The sequence below is a fragment of the Rhipicephalus microplus genome, chromosome 3 (assembly GCF_043290135.1).
Source record: "Rhipicephalus microplus isolate Deutch F79 chromosome 3, USDA_Rmic, whole genome shotgun sequence".
NCBI classification, from domain to species: domain Eukaryota; kingdom Metazoa; phylum Arthropoda; class Arachnida; order Ixodida; family Ixodidae; genus Rhipicephalus; species Rhipicephalus microplus.
The window spans coordinates 290,071,768-290,084,961 of NC_134702.1; the positions used below are offsets into that span (position 1 = coordinate 290,071,768).

At 51.1% G+C, this 13,194-nt stretch overlaps 1 protein-coding gene across 1 annotated transcript; it reads left to right on the forward strand.

The window, feature by feature from the left end:
* Positions 1 to 11,021: 11,021 nt before the first annotated feature.
* On the forward strand, positions 11,022 to 12,834 carry LOC142804310 (uncharacterized). Its single transcript, XM_075891103.1, has one exon. It carries the CDS (start codon positions 11,037 to 11,039, stop codon positions 12,822 to 12,824), a length of 1,788 nt encoding a protein of 595 aa, XP_075747218.1. The 5' UTR covers positions 11,022 to 11,036; the 3' UTR covers positions 12,825 to 12,834.
* The last annotated feature ends 360 nt before the right edge of the window (positions 12,835 to 13,194 follow it).

Genomic DNA, 13,194 nt, shown 5'->3' on the forward strand with positions numbered 1-13,194 from the left:
GATCGCACTAGCCCATTTCGCCCCGGAGACAGTCTTGCTCCACTCTCACCACCATCAGAACATATCTTCAAAGCTATCAGCGCAAAGAAAAAAGCAACACACCACTCCCGGGAGGGCTCGAAACTCCAACCTTTCGGTCAAAAGCCGATCGCGCTAGCGCATTGCGCCACGGAGACAGTCTTGCTCCCCTCTCACCACCATCAGAACATATCTTCAAAGCTATCAGCCCAAAGAAAAAAAAGCACCGCACCACCACCGGGTGGGCTCGAACCTCCAACCTTTCGGTTAACAGCCGATCGCGCTAGCCGATTGCGCCACGGAGACAATCGTGCTCCACTCTCACTACCATCAGAACATATCTTCAAAGCTATCAGCGCAAAGAAAAAAGCAACACACCCCACCCGGGAGGGCTCGAACCTCCAACCTTTCTGTTAACAGCCGATCGCGCTAGCCAATTGCGCCACGGGGACAGTCCCGCTCCACTCTCACCACCGTCAGAACATTTCTTTAGAGCTATCACCCCAAAGAAAAAAAAAGCGCCGCACCACCACCGGTTGGGCTCGAACCTCCAACCTTTCGGTTTGTTGGAAATTGTTTGAACCTCCCGCGCGAATAGCGCGCGCACCAAGAGAAGGAGAACGACGAGGAAGAGGAAGAGTGCAGCAAAAGAGAAAACGCTCTTTGACCATGGATGCTGGCGTTTGCGTCTCCTTCATTTGGTGCCTTTAAACTCCGAAGCGTGGTTTTCCCACATCGATTTTTGGTGCCGACGACCCGGGAATCAAGCCTACAACGACCCGAGCCTTTCATTCCTGGTGTGGGTGAGCTGCGCTGCGAGCTAGACCGACATGGAGCGAGCGAAGAGCAAGCGGGCCTCGCGGCGATCGATGAACACGAGAATCATCAACGAGGTCAACCAGGTGCTCCAGTCCAATGAGTTCGAGCTTTCTGGACTTCGAATGCTGCACGGCCGCCTACGCGCCAGCAACGTGGAACTTAAAGCCTTGAACAACGAGGTTGAAACCCTGATCACTGACGACCTGGCGGCAGACGACTATGAGGTGGTCATGCAATACGATGACGCCGCTAACAGTACTCTGGCGTTGCTCGAGCACCACATTGAAGTTCTGAAGACTTCTGCTACGCCGGCGTCGTCTACAACTCCAGCCATGGGCGCAAGGACCTGTGAGGGTGCACCGAGCGAGCATGAACGACTTCCACAACGTGAGTTCGGCGCACGACTTCCCAAGCTGGAGCTTCTTCGTTTCGATGGAAACGTGATCAAGTGGCAACCCTTTTGGGATATGTTCCTGCACTCCGTGCACGAGAACCCAAGGCTGTCCAACACAGACCGGTTTCACTACTTGGCCTCACTTCTAGATGGACCTGCAGCTCAGGCCGTCGCCGGTATTCAGGTGACAGATTCTTGTTACGATGACGCGCTGGAAATTTTGAAACGTCGGTTTGGAAACAAGAAAGTCATTGAGCAGAAGTACTTAGGAAATTTGCGCACGCTCAAACCAGTGAAATTAGCGAGTGATGTCACTGCTCTGCGCAAGCTTTTCGACACAGTTCAACTAAACAGGAGGGGACTGCGTAGTCTTGGAATCACGGAGTCATCCTACGCGGCTATGCTGAATGAAGTTCTGCTCAAAGTCATACCAGCTGACATTGTCGTAGAATACTTCAAAAAAGAAAGTATGGAGAACACGACGGAAACGAGCCAGGCTTCATCTGATCAGGAACTTGAGCAGCTGATGAAATTTCTCCGCATCGAAGTTGAATGTCGAGAAAAGAGTTCTTTAGTGAACAATTGGCCAACGACATCGAACAACAGCGTACCTGTATTAAATAGATCATTCAAGAAGCAGTCCGCGACTCCTACAGCATCCGTTCTTCAAAACAAGACACTATCTTCCCCCTCGTCCTGTTTTTTCTGCGCTGCTACCGATCACAAGACAGAGGACTGCACGAGTGACATGACTCTGGCCGAGAAGCGCAACAAACTTGTAACAGACGGTCGATGCTTCCGGTGCACGTCAAAAGGACATCTGGTCCGCAATTGCCGGCGGAGAGTGCACTGCCAAGCATGCAAGCGCAGACACGCCTCCTCGATGTGCAATGCTAGTAGTTCTGAAACACCATCAGTGACCAATGCTCAGAAGAAACCGAATGCTACGGTGCAAGTTTCCACTCAGAGAGCTTCAGCTCCCAGACTCATCAATGATGTTCTTCTCCAGACTTTTCGAGCTTGGGTAACGACTTCATCTCATTGTTGCTATATACGCGGTGTTCTCGACAACGGAAGCCAGCGAACGTTCGTCACTGAGAGCGTCGCTTCCAAGCTAAGTCTACCTGCTGTTGCCGAGACCGAACTCGCCATCAGTGCGTTTGGTAGAGCGAGCGACCCAACCCGACGATTCAAAATGGTCAAGATCACGCTCCGCAGTCAGCACGACGACCTAACCATTGACATTGAGGCCATAGTGGTGCCCTTTATTTGCGAGGAGATGATTGAAGCACCAAGGCAGAGTCGTCTTCTTCAAGCCATCACAGCGGAGGGGAAACATCTGGCTGACGCAGTCGTTTACCCGAGTGTAGATTGTGAGCCAGGTGTGAGTGTCCTCATTGGATCGGACCAGCTTTGGAAGTTGATGCCCAACACGAGTGAAGTGAGGTGGGATGAAGAAAACCCTGCCTTACTCGCCATTAACACAAAGATGGGCTGGACTCTCCAAGGCCCCTTATCTGGTGGTGGAAGCACGAGTAACAAAGCAAGCACCCAAGTATGTGTTCTTCGAACAGGTTCCCACGAAGACGACCAGATCGCCTTCCCATTACAAAGATTTTGGGACCTCGATGCTATCGGAATTGCCGACACGCCAACGTCTCAGTGCAACGCAGATATTTTGGAAGAATTCAACAACACTATCAGGCTTCGGAAAGGACGCTATGAAGTTGCGTTGCCATGGAAATCACCTCTCGTCGACATGGCCGACAATCGCAAAGTAGCCCTTTCGAGGCTCCATGGACTCGTCAAGCGGCTGTCACCAAACGACGAAGCCATGAGAGCCTACGATAAGGCTATCAGGCAGTATGAGGTGGACGGTCATGCTGAAAAAGTTGAAGATGCCCCTTATTGTACACAGCACCTATACTACATGCCGCATCGAGAGGTAATCCGCGAAACATCTACGACGACGAGACTTCGCGTAGTCTTCGACGCATCATCGCATGCATCAGGAGCTTGTTCTCTCAACGAACAACTCGAAAAAGGTCCTAATCTGAATGCTGACCTTTTCAAGGTTTTGATACGGTTTCGCCTTTTCGCCATCGGAATTACAGCAGACGTGCAGAAGGCGTTTCTACAAATCAGCATTCGAGAAGAAGACAGAGATGCTCTTCGTTTCTTGTGGTTTGAAGGGCTACCAATGTCAGGCAGACCACTGCCAAAAATACAAGAAATGCGAATGACCAGAGTTCCATTCGGCACCTCCGCAAGCCCTTTCCTATTATCTGCAACGTTGAAATACCATTTCGATCACGTTGAACAAATTTACCAAGTAACGGCCGCAAAACTGAAGGCAAGCTTCTACGTCGATGACCTAGTTTGCGGAGCTTCAACGACAAAAGAAGCGCTACAACTCTACGAAGAGACGAAGGCCATAATGGAGCTGGCCGGAATGAAAATGCAGAAGTGGTCAACAAACTGCGACCTGTTAAGAGAGAAGCTCAAGCAAGCAGGAGAGACGTCAGCTGAGCAGGTCACACAATCTAAGGTTCTTGGGCTATCCTGGAACTACACCGACGACACCATTTCGGTGAAAATTGACTCTGTGACGAAAGTCTTAAAAGCGGGACTTTGTACCAAGCGAACTGTGCTTCAGGCTTCATCACGAATTTTCGACCCCTTGGGACTGCTAGCACCGTTCACCATTCGAGTTAAAATACTTTTTCAGAAGATATGGATGCAAGGACTCGATTGGGAAAGCGTTCTCCCCGAGACATTGAAGATCGAGTGGGACAAGTGGACTGTCGAACTTCAAGACCTCAAAGACTTTAGAACCAAGAGGTATCAACTAGACAACAGCAGCCCTGATAAAAGCACTCACCAGCTGCATATATTCACGGACGCTAGCCCGTGTGCCTACGGAGTAGTGGCATACATACGAGTGGAAGACAGTACCGGAGCGGTTCGACTCCAGCAGCTGCTCGCTAAGTCTCGGGTCGCTCCAATCAAGGGTCTCACTTTACCACGCCTGGAACTCGTCGCTGCGGTTCTTGGAGCTCGACTTCTTAAGCTACTTGTGGATACTTTGCCACACACAAATATAGAATACTTCTGCTGGACCGACTCCCAAGTTTGCTTGAGTTGGATCAAGTCTACAGCCACCAAGTGGAAGCCCTTCGTTTGTAACAGGGTAATTGAGATCCAAGGGCTCACAGACCCGAGTCGCTGGAGACATTGCTCTGGAAAGACAAACCCAGCCGACTTAGTTACAAGAGGGATATCAGCGCATCACCTTTGTACTAGCGATTTATGGTGGCATGGGCCTGACTGGCTATCTGGTACCCAAGAAACGTGGCCGGCAAGTGAAGCTGGTCCTCATGAGTCAACGGATGAACTATGTAGATCAAACGACGAAGACACAACAGTTTTGGCTTGTCAATGCTCGCAAGCAGAGCCACTTTTCGAGCTCGACAAGTACAGCAGCTGGATACGAGTTGTTAGAATCACAGCTTGGATTCGAAGATTTATTCACAATTGTCGAGTGCACACCAGTCGTCGTCTGATGGGCCCAATCACTGCCCCTGAGATAAAAGAAGGCGAGTTTACATGGATGAAGAATGCACAAGCGGAAGCCTTTAGTATAGAACTCGCCTCATTGTTAAAAAACCAACCATTAGCTAAGGCATCCCGAATTCGTAATCTGCATCCATTCCTGGACAATGATGGGATTTTAAGAATCAAGACCCGGCTTGACAACGTAAAAACATCAGAATACGTGAGGTGCCCGATTCTACTACCAGCTGACCACCGCTGCACATACCTCATCATCGACCGCACGCACCGGCGCCTGCTGCACAGTGGTGTAAACGATACCCTTTCAGAGCTACGCGAGTGTTTTTGGGTGATTAAGGGCCGCCAGTGTGTGAAAAAAGTGCTCTCTAGGTGCAAAGTGTGTGCTAGATTCAAGCTCCAACCTGCAACAGCCCCTACCGCACCACTGCCGACCGACAGGGTTAAGAGATCACACCCTTTTCAAGTTGTGGGTGTTGACTTTGCTGGTCCCGTTTTTGTGAAAGGAACCAGTCCCGTGAAGGCCTATATCGTTATTTTTACGTGTGCCGTCGTTCGGGCGATCCATTTGGAGTTGTGCTCCGATATGACGGCGGGGTCATTTTTAATGGCTTTCCGTCGGTTTGTGTCGCGACGCGGCTTGCCTAGTGTTATTTATTCCGACAATGCTCTAGCTTTTCATGCTGCCAGTCGCGACTTAAAAGTGATGTACAGAGCTTTGAGAGACTTCCAAGTACAGGACTTTTGCTCTACTAACCACATTACCTGGAAATTCATTGCAGAACGTAGTCCTTGGTGGGGTGGATTTTGGGAGAGGATGATTCGCACTGTTAAAAGCTGCCTACGGAAAATTCTAGGGAAAGGTTGCTTTGATTTCGAGCAGCTTGTGACCATTCTTGCCGAAGTAGAAAATGTAGTGAATTCTAGGCCATTAACGTACCTCTCCGCTGACGCTACCGATCCAGCTGTACTTACACCTTCGCACTTTCTAACCGGTAGGAAGTCTACTACACTGCCTAGTGCTAATACTGCTGAAACGTCGGGAACTCGCTCCGATACTTTAAAGCATTGGAAGTACAGGCAGCAAATAGTGGCTGATTTTTGGAAGCGTTGGTATAAAGACTACCTCTTGTGCTTGAGGAGTGCACACATTAGGCGAGTACAGCCTTGCAACCAGCTTAAGGTTAACGATGTAGTCGTCATTAAGGAAGACAAGGTGCCCATAACTTTTTGGAAAGTTGGTAGAGTTACTGACGTGTACTTATCAAGTGATAATCACGTTAGAGCCTGCAAGATTGTCTTGGCAGGAGGTACGGAAGTTACGAGGCCAGTACAACTTTTATGCCCGTTGGAGCTGGGCGATTGAACTTTCGGGCGCGGAGGATGTTGGAAATTGTTTGAACCTCCCGCGCGAATAGCGCGCGCACCAAGAGAAGGAGAACGACGAGGAAGAGGAAGAGTGCAGCAAAAGAGAAAACGCTCTTTGACCATGGATGCTGGCGTTTGCGTCTCCTTCATTTGGTGCCTTTAAACTCCGAAGCGTGGTTTTCCCACACGGTTAACAGCCTATCGCGCTAGCCAATTGCGCCACGAAGACAGTCCTGCTCCACTCTCACCACCATCAGAACATATCTTCAAAGCTATTACCGCAAAAAAAAGCAACACACCACTCCCGGGAGGGCTCAAAACTTTAACCTTTCGGTTAACAGCCGATCGCGCTAGCCCATTGCGCCACGGAGGCAGTCTTGCTCCACTCTCACCATTGTCAGAACATATCTTCAAAGCTATGAGCGCAAAGAAAAAGAAGCGCTGCACCACCACCGGTTGGGCTCGAACCTCCAACCTTTCGGTTAACGGCCAATCGCGCTAGCCAATTGCGCCACGGAGACAATAGTGCTCCACGCTCACCACCATTAGAACACATCTTCAAAGCTATCAGCGCAAAGAAAAAAGCAACACACCCCACCCGGGAAGGCTCGAACCTTCAACTTTTCGGTTAACAGCCGATAGCGCTAGCCAATGGCGCCACGGGGACAGTCCTGCTCCACTCTGACCACCGTCAGAACATTTCTTCAGAGCTATCATCCCAAAGAAAAAAAAAGCTCCGCACCACCACCGGGTGGGCTCGAACCTCCAACCTTTCGGTTAACAGCCGATCGCGCTAGCCAATTGCCCCACGGAGACAGTCGTGCTCCACTCTCACCACCGTCAGAACATTTCTTCAGAGCTATCACCCAAAGAAAAAAAAAGCGCCGCACCACCACCGGTTGGGCTCGAACCTCCAACCTTTCGGTTAACAGCCGATCGCGCTAGCCAATTGCGCCACGAAGACAGTCCTGCTCCACTCTCACCACCATCAGAACATATCTTCAAAGCTGTTAACGCAAAGAAAAAAGCAACACACCACTCCCGGGAGGGCTCGAAACTCCAACCTTTCGGTTAACAGCCGATCGCGCTAGCCCAATGCGCCACGGAGGCAGTCTTGCTCCACTCTCACCATCATCAGAACATATCTTCAAAGCTATCAGCCCAAAGAAAAAAAGCACCGCACCACCACCGGGTGGGCTCGAACCTCCAACCTTTCGGTTAATAGCCGATCGCGCTAGCCGATTGCGCCACGGAGACAGTCGTGCTCCACTCTCACCACCATCAGAACATATCTTCAAAGCTATCAGCGCAAAGAAAAAAGCAAAACACCACTCCCGGGAGGGCTCGAACCTCCAACTTTTCGGTTAACAGCCGATCGCGCTGGCCAATTGCGCCACGGAGACAGTCCCGCTCCACTCTCACCACAATTAGAACATATCTTCAAAGCTATCAGCCCAAAGAAAAAAAGCGCCGCACCACCACCGGTTGGGCTCGAACCTCCAACCTTTCGGTTAACAGCCGATCGCGCAAGCCAATTGTGCCACGAAGACAGTCCTGCTCCACTCTCACCACCATCAGGACATATCTTCAAAGCTATTACCGCAAAGAAAAAAGCAACACACTACTCCCGCGAGGGCTCGAAACTCCAACCTTTCGGTTAACAGCCGATCGCGCTAGCCCATTGCGCCACGGAGGCAGTCTTGCTCCACTCTCACAATCATCAGAACATATCTTCAAAGCTATCAGCGCAAAGAAAAAAAAGCGCTGCACCACCGACGGGTGGGCTCGAACCTCCAACCTTTCGGTTAACAGCCGATCGCGCTAGCCCATTGCGCCACGGAGACAGTCTTGCTCCACTCTCACCACCATCAGAACATATCTTCAAAGCTATCAGCGCAAAGAAAAAAGCCACACACCACTCCCGAGAGGGCTAGAAACTCCAACCTTTCGGTCAACAGCCGATCGCGCTAGCTCATTGCTCCACGGAGACAGGCTTGCTCCACTCTCACCACCATCAGAACATGTCTTCAAAGCTATAAGCTCAAAGAAAAAAAAGCGCCGCACCACCACCGGGTGGGCTCGAACCTACAACCTTTCGGTTAACAGCAGATCGCGCTAGCCAATTGCGCCACGGAGACAATCGTGCTCCACTCTCACCACCATCAGAACATATCTTCAAAGCTATCAGCGCAAAAAAAGCAACACACCCCACCCGGGAGGGCTCGAACCTCCAAATTTTCGGTTAACAGCCGATCGCGCTAGCCAATTGCGCCACGCGGACCGTCCTGCTCCACTCTCACCACCGTCAGACCATTTCTTCAGAGCTACCACCCCAAAGAAAAAAAAAGCGCCGCACCACCACCGCGTGGGCTCGAACCTCCAACCTTTCGGTTAACAGACGATCGCGCTAGCCAATTGCCCCAGGGAGACAGTCGTGCTCCACTCTCACCACCGTCAGAACATTTCTTCAGAGCTATCACCCCAAAGAAAAAAAACCGCCGCACCACCACCGGTTGGGCTCGAACCTCCAACCTTTCGGTTAACAGCCGATCGCGCTAGCCAATTGCGCCACGAAGACGGTCCTGCTTCACTCTCACCACCATCAGAACATATCTTCAAAGCTATTACCGCAAAGAAAAAAGCAACACACCACTCCCGGGAGGGCTCAAAACTTTAACCTTTCGGTTAACAGCCGATCGCGCTAGCCCATTGCACCATGGAGGCAGTCTTGCTCCACTCTCACCATCATCAGAACATATCTTCAAAGCTATGAGCGCAAAGAAAAAGAAGCGCTGCACTACCACCGGGTGGGCTTGAACCTCCAACCTTTCGGTTAACGGCTGATCGCGCTAGCCAATTGCGCCACAGAGCCAATAGTGCTCCACGCTCACCACCATCAGAACATATCTTCAAAGCTATCAGCGCAAAGAAAAAAGCAATACACCCCACTCGGGAAGGCTCGAACCTTTAACTTTTCGGTTAACAGCCGATCGCGCTAGCCAAAGGCGCCACCGGGACAGTCCTGCTCCACTCTGACCACCTTCAGAACATTTCTTCAGAGCTATCAGCCCAAAGAAAAAAAAGCGCCGCACCACCACCGGGTGGGCTCGAACCTCCAACCTTTCGGTTAACAGCCGAACGCGCTAGCCAATTGCCCCACGGAGACAGTCGTGCTCCACTCTCACCACCGTCAGAACATTTCTTCAGAGCTATCACCCCAACGAAAAAAAAGCGCCGCACCACCACCGGTTGGGCTCGAACCTCCAACCTTTCGGTTAACAGCCGATCGCGCTAGCCAATTGCGCCACGAAGACAGTCCTGCTCCACTCTCACCACCATCAGAACATATCTTCAAAGCTATTACCGCAAAGAAAAAACCAACAAACTACTCCCGCGAGGGCTCGAAACTCCAACCTTTCGGTTAACAGCCGATCGCGCTAGCCCATTGCGCCACGAAGACAGTCCTGCTCCACTCTCACCACCATCAGAACATATCTTCAAAGCTATTACCGCAAAGAAAAAAGCAACACACCACTCCCGGGAGGGCTCAAAACTTTAACCTTTCGGTTAACAGCCGATCACGCTAGCCAATTGCGCCACGGAGACAGTCCTGCTCCACTCTCACCACCATCAGAACATATCTTGAAAGCTATCAGCCCAAAGAAGAAAAAGTGCCGCACCACCACCGGGTGGGCTTGAACTACCAACTTTTCGGTTAACAGCCGATCACGCTAGCCAATTGCGCCACGGAGACAGTCGTGCTCCACTCTCACCACCGTCAGAACATTTCTTCAGAGCTATCACCCCAATGAAAAAAAACCGCCGCACCACCACCGGTTGGGCTCGAACCTCCAACCTTTCGGTTAACAGCCGATCGCGCTAGCCAATTGCGCTACGGAGACAATCGTGCTCCACTCTCACCACCATCAGAACATATCTTCAAAGCTATCAGCGCAAAGAAAAAAGCAACACACCCCACCCGGGAGGGCTCGAACCTCCAACCTTTCGGTTAACAGCCGATCGCGCTAGCCAATTGCCCCACGGAGACAGTCATGCTCTCCACTCTCACCACCGTCAGAACATTTCTTCAGAGCTATCGCGCCAAAGAAAAAAAACGCCGCACCACCACCGGTTGGGCTCGAACCTCCAACCTTTCGGTTAACAGCCGATCGCGCTAGCCAATTGCGCCACGAAGACAGTCCTGCTCCACTCTCACCACCATCAGAACATATCTTCAAAGCTATTACCGAAAAAAAAGCAACACACCACTCCCGGGAGGGCTCAAAACATTAACCTTTCGGTTAACAGCCGATCGCGCTAGCCCACTGCGCCACGGAGGCAGTCTTGTTCCACTCTCATCATCATCAGAACATATCTTCAAAGCTATGAGCGCAAAGAAAAAGAAGCGCTGCACTACCACCGGGTGGGCTTGAACCTCCAACCTTTCGGTTAACGGCCGATCGCGCTAGCCAATTGCGCCACGGAGACAATAGTGCTCCACGCTCACCACCATCAGAACATATCTTCAAAGCTATCAGCGCAAAGAAAAAAGCAACACACCCCACCCGGGAAGGCTCGAACCTTTAACTTTTCGGTTAACAGCCGATCGCGCTAGCCAATGGCGCCACGGGGACAGTCCTGCTCCACTCTGACCACCGTCAGAACATTTCTTCAGAGCTATCAGCCCAAAGAAAAAAAAAGCGCCGCACCACCACCGGGTGGGCTCGAACCTCCAACCTTTCGGTTAACAGCCGATCGTGCTAGCCAATTGCCCCACGGAGACCGTCGTGCTCCACTCTCACCACCGTCAGAAGGTGGGCTTGGTGTCTGTGCCACTGCACGGATCACTAATCAATTCGCTCCCGCTATGCAGATGGTCCGTTACGTCATCGCTCATCTGCTGCTACCTGCGCTTGCGCATGCGGTAGCGCCGGCGGAACATGGCTTCAGCTGTCCTGGAAGCGACGAAGGCAGCGCATGCCCTCTGCCTATCGTCAAATGCCTGGCTCGACCAGAAGAGGGACTCTGGGCAGCTGAGCTCAACCAAGCCTGGACGGTTGCATCATCATCGACATCCACGAGCCCGACACCTATAAAAGAACAAGGACCTTCAACGGAGCGCTGTGGGCTTGGTGTCTGTGCCACTGCACGGATCACTAATCAATTCGCTCCCGCTATGCAGATGGTCCGTTACGTCATCGCTCATCTGCTGCTACCTGCGCTTGCGCATGCGGTAGCGCCGGCGGAACATGGCTTCAGCTGTCCTGGAAGCGACGAAGGCAGCGCATGCCCTCTGCCTATCGTCAAATGCCTGGCTCGACCAGAAGAGGGACTCTGGGCAGCTGAGCTCAACCAAGCCTGGACGGTTGCATCATCATCGACATCCACGAGCCCGACACCTATAAAAGAACAAGGACCTTCAACGGAGCGCTGTGGGCTTGGTGTCTGTGCCACTGCACGGATCACTAATCAATTCGCTCCCGCTATGCAGATGGTCCGTTACGTCATCGCTCATCTGCTGCTACCTGCGCTTGCGCATGCGGTAGCGCCGGCGGAACATGGCTTCAGCTGTCCTGGAAGCGACGAAGGCAGCGCATGCCCTCTGCCTATCGTCAATTGCCTGGCTCGACCAGAAGAGGGACTCTGGGCAGCTGAGCTCAACCAAGCCTGGACGGTTGCATCATCATCGACATCCACGAGCCCGACACCTATAAAAGAACAAGGACCTTCAACGGAGCGCTGTGGGCTTGGTGTCTGTGCCACTGCACGGATCACTAATCAATTCGCTCCCGCTATGCAGGTTGGTGAGCCCTACGTTGTCTTTTCGAAAAGATCTGGTAATTACTTTCTGGTACAGCTGCCAAGCCCGCATTGCTGTATGGTTATTATTGCCGAGTGTGTCCATGTAATTCGTGCACTACTAATTCTAGCTGGAGATGTTGAAACTAACCCTGGCCCTTCAAATATCTCCGAGAACCTTCTTGCTGAATTGCGTAAGCTGTCTACAGGTCAAACACAACTAATTGCAGAAGTACAGGGCTTGAAGTCTCAGCTCGGTAACACCGATAAAACAATTGGCGAACTGAACAAAAGATTATCAGACCTTGAAAGTCATTATCAGTCTCTGGTACCACTTCGAAAAGAAATAGAAGTCCTGCGCGTTAACACGGAGCAGACCTCCTGCAGAATCTTTGCACTAGAAGCCCGTATTGATGACGCTGAAAATCGCTCAAGGCGAAACAACCTAATATTTTACGGTATCCCGGACCCTTCCGCATCTGAAACATTTTCTGAATCGGAGCGGCTGGTAATGAATCTTTGCCGGGACAACCTACAGGTTCACTTAGAACCAAGAGATATCGAACGCGCGCATCGTCTCGGTCGACATTCACCTGAACGCTCCCGGCCCATAATCGTGAAGATTGCTCTGCACAAGACAAAAACTGCAATATTATCGAATGGTCGCAAGCTTAAGGGGACAAGTTACGGCATAGGTGAAGACTTCTCACGCTCAGTCCAAAATGCTAGAAAACAACTAATTGCTTTTGCGAGAAGTAACAACAAGCCATTTTCAATGCACTTCAAAACACTGCACATGAATCAGAAGCGCTACATTTTCGACGCCGAATCAAACACCGTCAAAGAACTATCGTAGCAATCAAGCCACCGGGGAAAAAAAACGACCGCTGTTGCGGTTACTAGCAAAACTCTTTCACTTTCTGTTATTTACACTAACATTCGCAGTTTCCTACCCAAACGGGAACTTATATCTAGCACTGTATCATCCTCTGAAAGCAATGTGCTATTACTTACCGAAACGTGGTTAACTGATGACATCCGTGATGACGAAGTTCTGTCAGAATTACCAAACTTCCAGTTGTACAGGAATAACCGCGCATCTACTCGTGGTGGCGGTGTACTCATTGCTGTTCACGAGCAATTATCTTGCTCAGTCGTACATATTAAAACAGAGCTAGAAATGCTCTGGGTACTTATTAAGGCACATCCTCAGTCCGTTGTACTGG